Consider the following 17688-nt stretch of genomic DNA (forward strand, 5'->3'; position numbering starts at 1 on the left):
AGATCCATGATGAGGAGATTCAGCTTATCTGTCCTCAGACGCAGTCCAAACACTGTAAAGTCACTTCAGACCTCCATGATGTCACCAGTTCACACCAGAACCAGAAGAAACTTTCAGACAGACGAGTGAAGTTTCTTAAGGACCGTAGAAGAAAGACCTCACGAGAACTGAGTGATGAGCTTCAAGAACTGTGTCAGAAACTGTGAAGAAGGACTTGTGTGGCAGAATAGCAGCAAAGAAACATTCCTGACAGAGAAACAGAGTGAAACACCTGAAGAAACGACGGAGGAAGAGATGAGAGATGTATATGAGATCGGTATGAAGAGATGTGATCGGATATCGGTATGAAGAGATGTTTGGAATGTTTGGATCGGTAGAGAATGAATGAGAGATGTTTGGAGATCGGATGAAGAGATGTTGGATCGGTATGAAGAGATGTTTGGATCGGTATGAAGAGATGTTTGGTCGGTATGACGAGTGATCGGAAGAGGACGTTATAAGATTTGGATCAGAGTTATCGAAAATGTCTATGAGGGATCTATGTTTGACATTGTGCAGTGAACTGTCGGACGGGAGGGCAGAGCTTATAAACAAGTGACACAGAGGGAGATCATGGGACTTATGAACACTGATCATCATGGATAAGAAAGCGACCACAACTTGTGGTGAAGACACAGAATAACATCTGGGACTTATCTGAGGTCTGGATTTAGTTCCATGAAAACCTTCTAACTGTTGTCTGAACGTCCTGGGACAGAAGGAGTCAGCTCAACCCCACAACACACATTCAACTGGATCGTCTGTGGTAACGTTCAGAAACATTATGTTATGAAAATAGAAATATAATTCAGTTGACACACCGACAGAGAGATGTGGTGCGCTTTATTATAGGGCTGAAACCTACCGTCATGTGATGCCACTGTTTTATGTAGAATTGTAATTGTTTGTAAATGAATTCATTTAATTCGAACAATAAAAGGTTGAATCATGTAATTAACAGTTTAATAACATTGTTTTAGGACTGTGTGGTGCAGAGCAGAGGACTACAAACATGGCGAACACGTCAGAGTGAGTCATCCGCCGCCACAGACGACTCTGTCCAGCCTCATCGCGAGCTCCTCCTCCGCCAGCCTCCCTGCATCCGAGCCGAGCATCACTGCGCGAGCATCACTGCGCACCGACCGACCCGACCGAGACCGAGACCGAGCCCGAGACCGACCGAGCCCGAGCATATGAAGGCTTCGTCTCCCGGAGCAGCGGCGTGTTTTCGGTGATCCCGGTCCTCGTGGCCGGTATGGCTGTGAGTACCGGGCTGGTCGGTGTCTCCGGGTCTCCGTGTCTCCGTGTCTCCGTGTCTCCTCCGCCGCATCCTGCCCTCATCCACAAAATGGCGGACATCATCGAGCTGGGACCCGCCTACGTAAGAACCGGACCGAGCCGGACCGACCGAGCCCTTCTGCTTCTGTCCGCAGCTTAATAATGTCGAACCGAGGCCGTTAAACGGCGCGCGTGGCCGGTCGTGATTTTCATGTCGTCTGACCTCAGTATAACAGGTGTAGGAGCCAAGATGTCGGCTGGTCTCCACGCCATCACCGTTACGCAGACCGTTATCGAGCCGTTTATCAGCCGTTACGTATCCGTTACACCAGCCGTTATCACAGCCGTTTACACCGTTATCAGCCGTTATCGCATCACCGTTAACCGTTAAGCCGTTACGCGATTGCCGTTACAGCCGTTACCAGCCGTACCAGCCGTTATCAGCCGTTTATGAGCCGTTTATCAGCCGTTACGAGCCGTTACCAAGCCGTTATCAGCCGTTACGACCGTTACAGCCGTACCAGCCGTTATCAGCCAGCCGTTACACCGTTACCAGCCGTTATCTGTCTCACTGCATCGGCCTTGTCGCTCAGTAATTTCCGCCTCGCCGTGACTGGCGGGTTGAAGCTTCGCCTCCATCTTCTCATTCCCAAACAAACAACAAACAAACGAAGATGGAGTTCATCGCGCTGAGCTCACTGTCAGCCAATCAACAGCAGCAGCATCGCGACACGCGCGCCACCACGGGGCGTCCACGCGCTCCCTGCGTGCGCCGCGCGTCCAGTCGGGGTGGGTATCGGGTGACGTCATGTCTGTACCCAGCGCTGTTTTGACAAAAGAACCTGAGACCTGCAGAACCAACAGAAAACCGGCAGAAACCACACAGAACCGCACATAACCTGCAGGAACCTGCAGAACACACAGAACCACACAGAACCTGCAGAACCACACAGAACCTGCAGAACCACACAGAACCGCACATAACCTGCAAACCACACAGAACCACACTGCAGAACCTCACAGAACCTGCAGAACCGCACAGAACCTGCAGAACCTGCAGAACACACAGACCGGCAGAACACACACACAGAACCTGCAGAACCACACAGAACCGCAACATACACAGAACCACACAGAACCTCAGAACCACACAGAACCACACAGACCTGCAAGAACCACACAGAACCACACACGAACCACACAGAACCCACAGAACCTGCACAAACCACAGAACTGCAGAACCACACGAAAACCAGAACCTGCAGAACCGCACAGAACCTGCAGAACCACACAGAACCGCACAGAACCGCACAGAACCTGCAGAACCACACAGAACCTGCCAGAACACACAGAACTCACAGAACCTGCAGAACACACAGAACCTGCAGAACCAAAACACAGAACCTGCAAGAACCAACAAACCTGCAAACTCCAGAACCTAGAACACAACAGAACCTGCAAACTACACAGAACCTGCAGAATCACACAGAACTGCAGAACCACACAGAACCTGCAAACTACACAGAACCTGCAGAACCGACAGAACCGCACATAACCTGCAGAACCGCACATAACCTGCAAACGCACAGACCTGCAGAACTCAACATAACATGCAAACCGCACATACCTGGCAGAACCGCACAGAACCTGCAGAACCGCACAGACCTGGCAAGAACTACACAGAACCTGCAAAACCTCACAGAACCTGCAAACTACACAGAACCTGCAGAACACACAGAACCGCAAACAGAACAGAACTGCAAACCACACAGAACCCACAGACGGATCACTGTGAGGTAAACAGAGCAGACAGAGGAATCAGCTGTTTGATTTATGATCAGCTGGTTTACAGTCCTGATTATTAAGGATCCATTCAGTGTTTGTGTCAGTGAACGTGATGGACCGGTTCTGGTTCTGGTTCTGCTTCTGTTAGTTATTGACTCATCACAGGAAACTACAGGTGACAACAGGAAGTGAGTCACTCAGGTAACTCAGATTTGTTATCTGTGGTCCCGATGGCGACAGGCTCAGGTGTGCTGATAATATTCAATGACGATGATGTAAATATAAATGTGACATCACTGTTACTAAGTAGACCGACAACCGCCGACGCTGACAGGCGACCGGAAACAAACGTTAACAAACAGTAAACAAACATAAAAACAAACTAAAACAAACGTTAAACAAACGTAAACAACGTAAAAACAACGTTAAAACAAACGTTAAACAAACGGAAAAACTAACGATAAACAAACGTTAACAAACGGAAAAAACGGAAACAAACAAACTAAAACAAACATTAAACAAACACTAAAAGACATTTTGTCCAGAAAGGATTGGTGCATGAACATTTCAAGTAAGGACCATAGTAACGTTCTTAATGAAATGTGTCACAGTGTGTGTGTGAGATGTGTGTGTGTGTGTTGTGTGTGTGTGTGTGGAGTGAGTGGGGTGTGTGTGTGTGGTGAGTGGGTGGTGTTGGTGGGTGTGGTGTAGTGTGAGGATGTGTGTGGGTGTGGGTGGGTGGGTGTGAGTTGTGTGTGTGTGATGGTGTGTGTGTGTGGTCTGTGCGTGTGTGGTGTGTGTTGCTGTGAGTGTGATGCTGTGTGGTTGTGTGGTGTGTGAGTTGTGGGTGGTGAGTGCGGGTGTGTGTGGTGTGTGTGAGGTGGGGTGTGATGGTGTGGTGTGGGTGTTTGCTGTGGTGTGTGTGATGTGTTGCTGTAGTGTGTGTGTGTGTGTGATGAGTGTGTGTGAGTGTGGTGTGTGGTGGTGCAGTGATGTGTGTGTGGGTGATGTGTGGGTGTGTGGTGAGTGTGTGAGGTGTGTGGGGTGTGGTGTGAGTGTGAGTGTGTGTGTTGGTGTTGAATGGTTGGTGTGTGTGGTGACAGGTGGTGTGTGGTGCGTGAGTGGAGTGTGTGTGTAGGTGCTGTGCGTGTGTAGTGATTGTGTGGTGTAGAGTGTGGTGAGTGGGTGCGTGTTGTGATGTGGTGCGTGAGTGTTGTTGGTGCGTGCGTGTGTGCGTGTGTGTGGGGTGTGTGTGGTGTGCGGTTGTGTGGATGTTGAGTGTGTGCGTGTGTTGTGCGTTGTGTGGTGCTGCGTGTGGTGTGAGTGCGTGTGGATGGGTGTTTGCGTGCGTGTGTGGTGCGTGTGGTGTGCGTGCGTGTGTCGTGTGCTGCGTGTGTGAGTGAGGTGGGTGGTGTTGTGCGTGCGTGGGTCGTGGGCGTGGTCGTGTGTGTTGCGTAGTGTGTGGTGTGTGGTGTGTGTGCGTGCGGGTGTCTGTGGTGTGTGTTGCGTGTGTGTGTGTGTGCGTGGCTGCGTTTGTTGGCCCTTTGCTCTGCCCCCACCTTCCCTCCCCCTCCTCTATTCTCATCTCGCGTCAGTGCCCCCTGTCTGTCTGCTCTCGTCCTCCTGTCCTGTGCTGTTCGTCTGTCTGTCTCGTCTGTCTGTCCTGTCTTCTGTCTGTCGTCTGTCTGTCTCCTCGCTGTCTGTCTGTCTGTCTCTGCGTCGTCGTCTGGTCTGTCGGTCGTCCTCTCTGTCTGTCTGTCTGCTTCTCTGTCTGTCGTCTCTCTGTCGTCTTGTCTGTCTGTCTGGTCTGTCGTGTCCTGCCTCTGTCTGTCTGTCTGTCTCTCTGTCTGTCTCTCTGTCTGTCTCTCTCTCTGTCTGTCTGTCTGTCTGTCTCTCTGTCTGTCTGTCTCTCGGTCTGTCTGTCTCTCTGTCTGTCTGTCTCTCGGTCTGTCTGTCTCTCTGTCTCTCTGTCTGTCTCTCTGTCTGTCTGTCTGTCTCTCGGTCTGTCTCTCTGTCTGTCTCTCTCTCTGTCTCTCTGTCTGTCTGTCTCTCTGTCTGTCTCTCTGTCTGTCTGTTGATGGTGGATGAAGTAAACAGCTGATCTCAGAGTCATCATGGAACAACAAAGATCCTCTGTCCACCAAACAAAAACACACACACACACACACACACACACACACACACACACACACACACACACACACACACACACACCACAACTCCTCCTCTTTCTCCTGGTGACATCACTTCCTGCCTCAGTGCTTCATTTCCTGTGAGATAACGCCGTCCCACAGTTCAGTGCGGCAGTCATGGAGAAGCGGAGCGTGTGGATATGAACATACGTGACGTCAGTGTTTAGGAAGAGGATATTTCTTGTTGCATGATGGGAAATGTAGTCTCCAGCTGCTCTGTTGTGAATCGTCCTCGTGTTTCCTGTCATGTGACTGACGTGTCAGGTGATGATGACATCATCGTACAGACTTCACCCGGTCCAATCACAGCTGTGGTCGTCATGGTGACAGTGATCATCTCTCTGTCTGTGTGGTTCTGTTCTAACATGTCCTCTCTGTCCGGGTCTGTCTCAGCCATGTCTCCGGTCCTGGCGGGCTTCCTGGGAGCTGGTGTTCTGGTTCTGGTCGTCGTGGTTCTGGTGCTGCTGTGGTCCTTCTGTCAGCGCCGGTACCTGCGAATCTCCGGACGCTACAAGCTGCATGGCGACCGTTATTGCGACGCCGAGGACCCACCCTACAAGTTCATCCACATGCTGAAGGGCATCAGTATTTACCCAGAATCCCTCAGCAGCAGCAAGCGGATCGTCCGCGGCATCCGGCGAGCGGACCGCTCCGACCGCGACGGAGAGCGAGGCTGCCCCGCCACCACGGGGAGGGGCATGGTGCTGGTGGACGCCGAGAACAACATCCTGGACGTCCCGGGTCAGCTGCAGATGAGTCACCTGGTCCCCCCCGCCGGGTCAGGCCCCGCCCACAGCCAGGCCCGGCTGGAGCGGGCGCTGCCCGTCCGCGCCGACTACTGCTGCCTGGACAGCAGCTCGGCCAGCAGCAGCCAGACCAGCAGCAAGACGGCGTCCCCGTTCACCCCCGCCTCATCGGACCCGGAGCCGGAGCCCAGCCTGGGCGCCATCAGCCTCACCGTCGACTACAACTTCCCCAAGAAGGCGCTGGTGGTGACCATCGTCGGCGCCCGCGGCCTGCCCGCCATGGACGAGCAGGCGGGCAGCTCGGACCCGTACGTGAAGATGACAATCCTGCCGGAGAAGAAGCATCGCGTGAAGACCCGCGTGCTAAGGAAGACTCTGGACCCGCTATTCGACGAGACCTTCACCTTCTATGGCGTGGCCTACAGCTCGCTGCCCGAGCTCACCCTGCACTTCCTGGTCCTCAGCTTCGACCGCTTCGCCCGCGATGACGTCATCGGGGAGGCTGTGGTGCCGCTGAAAGGCGTGGACCCGAGCACGGGCCGGGTCCACCTGAGCCAGCAGATCACAAAGAGGAATATGCAGGTGAGTCCACAACCTGGTCCGGTCCGGTCCGGTCTGTGATTTGAAACCAGAGACAGTCATGAAGAGAAATTCATGACGAGGCTCGTTAATATTCAGTCTCTCCTGTCGTTGTTGTTGTTCTGGTTCTGACCCGTGGACGTGTGTCATCGAGGTAATCAGATTACAGCGTGTCTGTCTTTATCAGGTTAAAATGTCTGACGAGGTCACATGTTAAGACCAGCTGTCTGATGACATCATCGTCCATGTGACATCATAGACAGACATCTGTTTGTCAGACTGAGCTGGGACGCCGTGTTTCTGCTGCAGTCGCCATGACGACAGACAAACAGTTTGTTTGGATCCACGAGTCGAGAACACGTTACGTCTCCACTGGCTCAGTGAATAAACGTGATGGACAGTTCATTAAACCGGTTCTGGTTCTGTATGAATAATTATGTTTCATTGTGTGTGTGTGTGTGTTTCAGTGTGAGACTCGTGGCGAGCTGCTGGCGTCTCTGTCCTACCAGCCGGTGTCTCATCGTCTCAGCGTGGTCGTCCTGAAGGCTCGACACCTCCCGAAGATGGACATCACCGGCCTGTCAGCAAGTGAGTGGCCCAGAGCAGAGCATTGTGGGAATTTGTGTCTCTTCTGAACACGATTGGTCAGCTTTGTGTAACGTTGCCATGGTTTCCCCCGTAGACCCGTACGTGAAGGTGAACGTCTTCTACGGACGCAAACGCATCGCCAAGAAGAAAACCCACGTGAAGAAGTGCACGCTGAACCCGGTCTTCAACGAGTCCTTCATCTACGACATCCCGCCCGAGCTGCTGCCCGAGATCTCCGTGGAGTTCCTGGTGGTCGACTTCGACCGGACCACCAAGAACGAGGTTCTGGGCCGCCTGCTGCTCGGCCTGCACAGCCCCGCCCCCTCCGGCGCCACCCACTGGAGGGAGGTGTGTGAAAACCCCCGCCGGCAGATCTCCAAATGGCACAACCTGAGCGAGTACTGAGGGAGCCAGCGGAGAGCACCGAGCAGCTGGGAAAGACTCAGTGTACAACACACACACACACACACACACACACACACACACACACACTCTGTTGTGATCATAGGTAAACACACACACACTCTGTCTGTTTTCTCTCTCGACCTCACGACATTCGCAGTCCAATAAAAAGCTGCAGCTTTTGTTTTTTTCAGCCGGTGAAAAGAAGAACGAGCTGTTTTTAAAAGAAACCATGACATCATCGGACTGTTCCATGACATCATCGGACTGTTCCATGTGTGCGTGTTGACGGGGGAGGAATGATCCAAAAGAAAAAGAGTCCCCCCTCTTGCTGTTGTTGATCATCATCGCATGTCTGTCCACGATCGACAGGAAGTCCGACGTGATGAAAATATTCACTAACACTGCATATAATAAACCAACGCTGAGTATATCCCATAATAACCCTCCGCAGGACCAGAGAAGAACCACCAGACTGCCTGTCTGTCTGCCCGTCTGTCTGCCCGTCTGTCTGTGTGATGGCAGCATGCTGCACAGAGGAAACGTTGAATGAACGTTTAAACAACCCTGACCCTGGAGGAGGTGGACTGCAAAGGACTGTGGGTAACTGAGGCGGGTTCCATCCGTGTTTGTCACGTGACGTTTTTAAGTTTCAGAATCAGCTGTGGCAGCCGATGACGTTTGTCTCCATCGTGACTTCACCCTGAAACATCAAGACGGACGTAAACAGGAAGTCCCTGTAGCACCACGAGCTAACACGACTGCTCTGTAAATGTTTGGGGGAAATATGCTAAGTTATGCTAAGCTAACTGTTATTTACTCATATAGTTTCCAACCATCATTATTAAATTATTCAAGTTCCAGCTCAGATGTTAGCACGCTAACGTTAGCTTTGTCTGTTGGTTCAGTTAGCTACGCAACAGTTAGCCTGCAGTCAGCGGCTGTAAATATTTATAATCTGTACGTAACAACGGACTGAGCTGATCACTTATAAACACTGTTAGCTCAAGGCTAAGTTATTTTGAGGCTAAGTTAGCTGAAGGCTAAGATAGCTCGAGGTTAAGTTAGCTGAAGGCTAAGATAGCTCGAGGCTAAGTTAGCTGAAGGCTAAGATAGCTCGAAGCTAAGTTTGAACAGCTGCTGAGTCCAGGAGGTAAAAATGGCGTCACAGAGGTGACGTCAACAGTCTTGTTCCGTGTACTGGTCCTTTCTGAGCCACGCCCCCTTTCACTATGTGCTCCAATCACAGTTGACTTAGCCTTGGTCAGCTTCCTCCTTTCCTGAACTTAGATATGCTACGTGTTAGCTTAGATATGCTACGTGTTAGCTCGTCTGTGCTGAAAAGAAAAAATCCATTTTGAAAGCTAATGTTAGCAAAATGCTAATGTTAACTAATACTAACTAGCTAACTAACAATAATTGCTTGCTACGTAGCATATATTAGTTGGCTAGTTAGCAAGCATTTTGCTATCATTAGCTAACTTATGATGTCACTTTTATTTTTGAGCCATCTTCAGAGGAGCTAACACGTAGCATCTCTAAGCTAACACGTAGCATCTCTAAGCTAACACATAGCATATCTAAGTACAGGAAAGGAGGAAGTTGATGGAGGGTTGCTCAACTGTGATTGGAGCACAGAGTGAAAGGGGCGGGGCTTTTGACGTCATTATTTAATGTAACGTAACGATGTTTGTTTGATGCTAAGCTAAGCTAACAGAGCTGATTAAAGCTGATGAAGATTTTAAATGTTCTGAACACCTGCAGGTCCATCAGAACCAGGTCTCACACTGGACTTCATATATGTTCATGAAAGGTGAACTTTCACTTCAGGTCAGGAAACATGTGGACAGGTGTTCACGTGGACAACCTGTTTAACCTCCACAGAACATTGAGAGAGGTCATCAGGATAAACGAGGTGATGAAGCTTTAATTAATTAACCCTGAGCTGATGAAGTCAAGATGTTAGAGACACGCCGAGCTGCCACACACTCACCTGAACTCACCTGAACTCACCTGAACTCCTCCCTCCTTCTTTCCTATCTCTGGTTTAAAGTCACAGCTCGTTAACTCTGCATATTAAAAATGTTTGTTACTTTGAATCATAAAGACTGAAGCATGTTGGGCTCTGAACCGGCCCTGATCCTGGCCCTGAAACCGGCCCTGGTCCTGGGACCGGGATCAGGAACCGGCCCTGGACCTGGTCCCAGCCCTGGTCCTGGCCCTGGTCCTGGTCCCGGTCCTGAAACCGGTCCTGGGACTGGGATCAGGAACCAGCCCTAGTCCTGGTCCTGAAACCGGTCCTGGGACCGGAATCAGGAACTGGTCCTGGTCCCGGCCCCGGTCCTGGATGTAGATTTGTACAGATTGAAGATGTGGTTTCCTTCCTGTGAGTCCTCGGAGCTTTAGTGTTTGAGCGCCCCCTGCTGTAGACCTGATGCTAACCTCTGTGTTAGAATCCTTAACTCTGATTGGACGTGCAAATAAAAACAAGTTAGCCTCGTTTGTCTGCAGCTCGTTAATGATGTCATGTCTAATTAATCACACACACCTTTATATAACATCTGAACACTGCTCTTGTCACTATGACGACCACACATTCTTTACTCAAGTACAAGTATCGATACCTGTGTTTGAAAAGACTCGAGTAAAAGTTGAAGTATTGACTCAACTTTTTCACTCAAGTTAAAGTATAAAGTACCGGCTGTAAAACATGCTTAAAGTATAAAGTACAGGCTGTAAAACATGCTTAAAGTATAAAGTACCGGTAACCTTGTGAAGGACAAAACCACCATTTTAGGGAAAAGCTTACAGGACCTACAGTCTGTGCAAGCACAGAAACATGAACTGGCATCAATAAAACATTCAACAAATAAAACTGCTGTACAAGAATGAGGGATTGTGAACTCAGTGTGCATGGTGTTCAAACACTTATTGGTATGCAAATAGATATTAACCTACACAAATATTATCCGTCAAAGCCTAGACAGTAACATTAAATGCAGACCCTTGACTAACATCTATTTAACAGCAAGACAGCATGTGTAGGTCTTTGACTGCGTCTATGTGAGAACTATCACATCACTGTGTGTGTGTGTTGGGGAGAGGTAAACAGGACTGATGTGATCCTTAACTCAGAGTTTTGAATGACGACTTGCACTAATCTTCAAAAAACAGGAAAGTAACTGGACAGTGTGAAGACATCACGGAGACGTCCTGCTGCGTAGTGTCCCTGTGCAGCCATGTGTCTGTGAAGACATCACGGAGACGTCCTGCTGCGTAGTGTCCCTGTGCAGCCATGTCTCTGTGAAGACATCACGGAGACGTAGTGTCCCTGTGCAGCCATGTCTCTGTGAAGACATCACGGAGACGTCCTGCTGCGTAGTGTCCCTGTGCAGCCATGTCTCTGTGAAGACATCAGACTGCATTCATACTCCATATGCTCGTCCATTTGTTGCTAAGAGACCGCACATGTCCATAACAACAGAGGGAGACATGGCCCAAATCCTGTCCCCTCTACAAGCCCGTCCCGTCCCGATCCTCCTCTGCATCCTCAGTGTGTTTTCCTCCAGAGTTCAGCTGGTTTATCGGCTGCTCTTCTTCTATGCCGGCCAACATTAGCGATCAGCTGTTCCCCGGAGTAAACAAAGGCAGCGTGTCCACGTGGAAGCAGCATTTAAAAAACAACACAAAGAAAAACACAAAAACTACCCGCCAGAGAGGGCAGGAGTCCACGAGCCACAGCCAAGAAAACAAAACGAACAAAAGAGAAAAAAGTCAAAATGCGCAAAAAAACAAAAAAAAGATCATCTAAACGCAAGAGTCACGACCCTGATTTGAAAATGTAGGGAGTAGAAAGTACGGATACTTAAGCTAAAATGTAAGAAGTAAAAGTCAAAAGTTATAATAGTGAAGTAAAGTATAGATACCCGAAAATTCTACTTGAGTACAGTAACAAAGTATTTGTACTTCGTTACTTCCCATCTCTGATGACGACACAAAGCATACAGCTGATCTGAGGTCAGATTGAATCTTTCAGGAAGTCATGTGACACATAAGCCCCGCCTCTGGTTTCCTCTGAGCTCTGATTGGATGCTGCACAGACTGTCAAAGTAAAAGTTCTGTAATATGCACCTGCTCTTATTTTATAAGGCTGTCTACATCCTGTCTGTGGTCATGATGTAATACTCGGGTTTGACCAGCAGGTGTCAGACTCTGATCTCTGAACTGGTTCTCCATCCAGCTGCTCCAGAACCAGAACCAGAACCGTAGCCTGCAGTTAGCAGCTGTTAACATCTGTACGTAAACCGGCCAGTACGAGGTCCTTCTCCTTTAAAATAAGTGAGACTGTAGCCTGCATGAGAGTCGGTGGGAGTTCAGAGAACAAAAAAGATTCATTAAACAAGTCCATTAAAACTGGAGCTCATTTATCAAAGAATTCTACTGGAAATCCATCCGGACCTGGACTCTTCCCTGTTTGCATGGAAGAAGCTGCTTGTCTAAGTTCAGCAAGAGTGACCCTGGTTCCTAACAGACCCAGGGTCACTCTGGGAATGTTACGAGAGCTAAAGAAGTGGGCGAGGGCAGAGGAGCTGGTCGCATGTTCAGAAGAAGATAAAGACACATCGAAGTGTCTGAAGTGTTCATTCATTAGCTTGGGAACCTGATGAGGTTCGAATTTGTGGAATTTGTTGAGAGGACCCTGTCTGACGTAAGTAGTGAGCAAGTAGTCAGACCCTCCAGGAATTCACAATGTTGCGATTTGCAACTTCAACGTAACTTCAGTGAATCCCCGTGAATTCAGGGCGGTGTTGCAATTTTAACCAATCACCGCAATTTTTCCGCGCAGTCTGCCCGGGGGATTGAAGTCGGCGGGTCAGGGACGGCCGCACGGTGCGGGAGGATCCCTTAGTGGGACCTCTCCCCGGCGCTGGCTGGCCCCCGCCGGGCGCATTTACTCCGCGGCGGTGCGCAGCGACCGGCTCTGGGTCGGCTCGGAAAAGGCTCGAGGGCGAAAGTGCAGCCGCGAGCTTTACAGCGCCCGCCCGCCTGGACCTCGCCGCTTCCCAGGGCCGTGGACTTAGTGCTCGCTGCGCCCTGGACGGGGCCCCTCGCCCCCGGGGACGGGGCCCCTCGCCCCCGGCGCGACTGTCGAAATGCAACTTATCGCAACTTTCACTTCCTCCTGCAACAAAAATGTAAAAAGATGAAATCCTGGTGGGACTGGGTAGCCGGCTTGCTTTATGCCACGCTCACAGTACGTGGATCTGGACAGCAGGAGGTCTTCAGCCTGAGCAGAAGCGAGCCGTTCTTTAAAAGTATCAGGTGATGGGGAAGGAGCGTACATATTGAAGAAGTCGAGGGCGAGGCTTTAGCGTGGTGCAGGCGAGTAGAGGTCGTTGTCGAGTACAAAAGCTTTTCCAAAATCAGGTCAGGGGACTCTATTAAAAAAAACACGTCTCACATGGCGACAGACGGACCCGAAAGGTTATTTAAAGGTTACTCGAAGGTTACTGAAAGGTTTCTACCGTGTTGTCAGGGTACCTTCAGCCTTGTTGTTGAGGTTCTGGTTCTAATGGACAGAGAGTCTCAGAGTTTGTGTCCGGGTCCAGAAGGCTGCTGTCAGACTGGACACACTGGTTCAGAGGTTCTGTTGGGCCCGGCCGTGTTCACTGGAGACTAGCTGCTGATGCTAGCTCACAGCGCTAGGTGCTGCAGTTTCTTTGAATCAGACAGGAAGTGATGTCATGCTGAGTGTGACCTTGTGTCCCGTGGCGTGCTAGAGTGATTTTGGGCGCCTGTTGCTCGCCGTGGCCACATGGTGGACCCTGACACTGCTCCCTTCATAGTGATGCCGTGTGGTCTTCCCCTCAGGCTCCGCCCTCCGGCTCTTCCCGCCGCCTGACCTCGCCGCACAGACTCGTCCTTGTTGACGGCGGTCAGAGCGAGACGCGTGAAGAAAAGCGATTAGAAACGCTGCGCAAACGTTCTCTAAATGATCCGTGTGGACATTCCCAGAGAGTCCTCACATGATCTGTAAACATTTCTCAGGAAACCGTTATGTAACGTTAGAGGAACGTTAGGAAACATGCAGCAGGTCAGTCACCTGATGGATGTCACATGATGTCATGGACCAATCAGACGATGATGACAAACACCTGAACAGGTAACAAACGTTCTTTTCATGATGATGGCTTCAGTCTCAATGACCTCATTGATTCTCTGCTAATTGATTGGTCGCCCACAGAGAAACAAACCGATTCACCAGTGATGTCACACCGCACTCCGTCCAATCAGGTCGCTGCCTTCAGCCACAAAAACTGCAGCTTTCATGAGCGGGTGGATCAGTCCGAGGAGCTCCATCATCATCATCATCAGCTTCATCGCACTCTGATGGGGTAAGACCTGATCTCATCACCCATCACAGATTATTGATCACTAATGTTTGAAAAACTTTATTATCATTATCTCATTATCATAAATGTAAAGGAGCAAACTGACGAGGCGATCGATAATTATCATTTGACGTGATTCTCTGACTGATGTTTAAATATTTACTGACGACGAGTACGACTTCCTGTCAGCTGCTGTGATGATTACACGTATAAAGTACAAGTCTGTCTGTCTGTCTGTCTGTCTGTCTGTCTGTCTGTCTGTCTGTCTGTCTGTCTGTCTGTCTGCCTGCCTGCCTGCCTGCCTGCCTGCCTGTCTGTCTGTCTGTCTGTCTCTGCGTTTTAATCAGAAAAAAACAAATAGCACAAAAAACTCAAAACAGAATGTGAAGATCAGCTGATCGTCTGGGCGTTACCATGGTGATGAGAATTTAATGTTTTTATTTATTTGATCAAATGTGACGAGTCCAAAAACTGAATTTAATTAATTCAATAAAAGATTACATTTATTTGTGATGCGTTCACTGACTGTGCGGCGTGCCAGCGGTGCGTTCACTGACTGTGCGGCGTGCCAGCGGTGCGTTCACTGACTGTGCGTTCACTGACTGTGCGGCGTGTCAGCGGTGCGTTCACTGACTGTGCGGCGTGTCAGCGGTGCGTTCACTGACAGTGCGGGGTGTCAGCGGTGCGTTCACTGACTGTGCGGGGTGTCAGCGGTGTCAGCGGTGCGTTCAGTGTCATGGTTGTTCAGTCTGATTTCACGGCCTCTGTGGTTCAGCAGCTGACCTTCTCGTGCTGAGCTGATGATCTGTGTCTGTTTGTTTCCTCAGACTCACTGAAGGAGACATGACGGACCAGGAGGTGAGTTCAGCCAGAACCAGGACCAGAACCAGGACCAGAACCAGCTGACGCTCCAACAGGAAGTCAGTCTGAACGTGTGTTTGTGTTTCAGAGTGCCGTGCTCAGAGTTTCCCGCCTTCCTCTGGTTCGCTCGGCGTTCCAGTCGGTGACATCAGCGTACTCAGAGGTCAAAGGTCGTTACCCTCTGCTGGGGCTGATGGGAGGAGCGGCCGAGGTCGCCACTCACGCCGCCATGATGAGAGCCACGCCCCTCCTGCAGAGTCTGGAGCCACACAGTGCGTGGAGCTAACGATGCTAACGATGCTAACAATGTTTAAACTAATGCTAACCACTGATAACAGTGCTAACAATGCTAACAGTGCTAACAATGCTAACAGTGCTAACAATGCTAACAGTGCTAACAGTGCTAACAATGTTAACAATGCTAACAGTGCTAACAGTGCTAACAATGCTAACAATGCTAACAGTGCTAACAATGTTAACAATGCTAACAATGTTAACAATGCTAACAATGCTAACAGTGCTAACAATGCTAACAGTGTTAACAGTGCTAACAGTGCTAACAATGCTAACAGTGCTAACAGTACTAACAATGCTAACAGTGCTAACAATGCTAACAGTGCTAGTGCTGGAATATTTCAATGTGACGTCAGTCATGAAATGAAATCTGAATATCTGTCTCTCTCTCTCTACCTGTCTGTCTGTCTCTCTCTCTCTCTACCTGTCTGTCTCTTCAGTTGAAGTTGCTAACAGTCTCGCTCTCGTTGGTCTCGACCGTCTGGAGAAGAACTTCCCGGTGTTGAACCAATCGACAGACGAGGTTTGAACTGTGTTAAATAGACGTACTGTCCCTTTAAAGAGCGGCTCACAGCTGATCTTCACTTCCTGTTGTCCTGGTCCTCAGGTGATGGGTCACCTGAAGGACGCCGTCCTCCTGACTCTGGACGACGTTCAGGTGTGGGTGGTGGACGGGTTGGACGGCGCTCTGGATCAGCTGGAGCGTCTGTCCGACGTCGCTCGCTCAGCCGTCCACCTGCTGACGGACACTCAGGTGGGCCGGGCCGCTGCGTCGGGATTGGATGACGTGCTGAGTCGTCTGGAGGACGCCACCGCCTACTACCTGCCCCTCCCACCCACACTGCGTGAGTACAGGGGCATTCTGGGTAACGACTGAGCGATGAGTGTTTTTACGGACACGTTATTGTCCGTCAGGTCGGGAATGGGAGACGAGGGTCCAGGACTACGAGGACGAAGACGAGGACGACGAGCCCGGCCTGTGGACGAGGGTCCGCGGCCTCCTCCTCAACCTGACCCTGCAGCTTCATCATCGCATGACGAAGGTCCGAGGTCAGCTGCAGAGCGCCGCCGCCACGCTCACAGACGCCGCCGACTCGGTGAGGACAACTGTGATGTCACAACGTTCAAAATCAGACACTTTGGAAACGTGTCCACGTCTCCGTGTCCACGTCTCCGTGTCCACGTCTCCGTGTCCACGACTCCGTGTTCCCGTCTCCGTGTTCCCATCTCCGTGTCCACGTCTCCGTGTCCATGTCTCCGTGTTCCTGTCTCTGTGTTCGCTTGTTCACGTCTCCGTGTTGTGGACATCAGAGCTCCATCAGAACCAGGAGCCTCGGCCCGGTAGAGGTTTGATTTCAGCTCTGGTTCTGTTATGCCGTCTGTTCCCTGCAGGTGGGTCTGGGCCAGGTTCTGGAGCTGGTCGGTCAGCTGCTGCAGTACCTGCAGAGGCTCCTGGTGGCGCTGTTGTTCCAGACAGAGAGTCTGAGAGAGCTGAGTCTTAACAGGGTCAAAGGTCAGGCCGTCATGTTAGCAGAGCTGCGTCCTGTACGTCAGATCCGAGAGCTGCCGGTCCAGATCCAGCAGCTGCTCCAGGACCTGCAGGAGCTGTCCAAGATCGTCCTGCAGCTGGTGATCAACGCCACGCCGCTCTACAACATGGTGAGTTACCTGGAGCACACCTGAGACACACCTGGGACACACCTGGGACACACCTGATTCACACCTGAGACACACCTGGGACAAACCTGGGACACACCTGATTCACACCTGAAACACACCTGGGACACACCTGGGACACACCTGGGACACACCTGGGACACACCTGATTGACACCTGGGACACACCTGGGACACACCTGGGACACACCTGGGACACCTGGGACACACCTGGGACACACCTGGGACACACCTGGGACACACCAGAAACACACCTGGGACACACCTGAGACACACCTGAGACACACCTGATTCACACCTGATTCACACCTGAGACACACCTGAGACACACCTGATTCACACCTGAAACACACCTGGGACACACCTGGGACACACCAACTCCTTAATAACTCACATGTCCCGTGTCTTCCAGCTGCAGCAGCCGTCTCATCAGGAGGTCGAGGACTTCCTGAACCAGGAGGACTTTGTGTCTGACGCTTCGTCTCGTCGCAGCTCAGCTAACAGTCTCTTCCTGAAGGCGATGGACGGACGTCCTCGCCGCCGCCGGAGTCTCTACTCGCGGGCTGCCCGTGGCTCCGGTGGCCCCCAACAGAACCTCGACTCGACCTCGACCCCCAACGGCCGCCGCTCCAGCCTGAAGGACCCTGCGGCCCCGGAGGCGGACTCCCCGCCGCTCCTTTCCGCCGCCGTCCGCCGCCAGTCGGCCACCGAGCTGCTCCTCGCTCCGCTCAAACAGTTCGTCTCTCAGAGCCAGAGGGCCTTCGAGTACCTGAGCCCCAACACCGCCGACACCGGCGAGGACGACACGGCCACGTCCGACTGTTGAACGCCGCGCTGAGGTCTGACCCCGCCCTGA

General features: G+C 51.2%; 2 protein-coding genes across 5 annotated transcripts in view; both read left to right on the forward strand.

Moving 5' to 3' along the window:
- The window catches only part of LOC113744664 (synaptotagmin-11-like), a 43271-nt gene that overhangs the window by 14050 nt on the left and 11533 nt on the right, over positions 1-17688 (forward strand). Inside the window, exons 1-5 of one of the 4 annotated variants that reach the window (XR_003461719.1) lie at positions 5388-5558; positions 5688-6622; positions 7087-7207; positions 7302-8667; positions 8700-10111. Coding sequence is in view for 2 of the 4 variants with exons in the window: in XM_027275321.1 (XP_027131122.1) it covers positions 5483-5558; positions 5688-6622; positions 7087-7207; positions 7302-7612 (1443 nt within the window). In the remaining 2 variants the exon portion in view is untranslated. Of the gene's footprint in view, positions 1-5387; positions 5559-5687; positions 6623-7086; positions 7208-7301; positions 10112-17688 lie in introns of those variants that run through there. The other 3 variants (XR_003461720.1, XM_027275321.1, XM_027275322.1) reach the window with 3 other exon arrangements.
- Positions 13722-17683, forward strand: plin6 (perilipin 6). Its single transcript, XM_027275320.1, has 8 exons — positions 13722-14004; positions 14829-14859; positions 14951-15134; positions 15597-15679; positions 15764-16001; positions 16072-16253; positions 16549-16815; positions 17245-17683. The coding sequence occupies exons 1-8, from the start codon at positions 13877-13879 to the stop codon at positions 17656-17658; spliced, it is 1527 nt and encodes a 508-aa protein (XP_027131121.1). The 5' UTR covers positions 13722-13876; the 3' UTR covers positions 17659-17683.

This window comes from Larimichthys crocea, unplaced genomic scaffold (assembly GCF_000972845.2).
Source record: "Larimichthys crocea isolate SSNF unplaced genomic scaffold, L_crocea_2.0 scaffold100, whole genome shotgun sequence".
NCBI classification, from domain to species: domain Eukaryota; kingdom Metazoa; phylum Chordata; class Actinopteri; family Sciaenidae; genus Larimichthys; species Larimichthys crocea.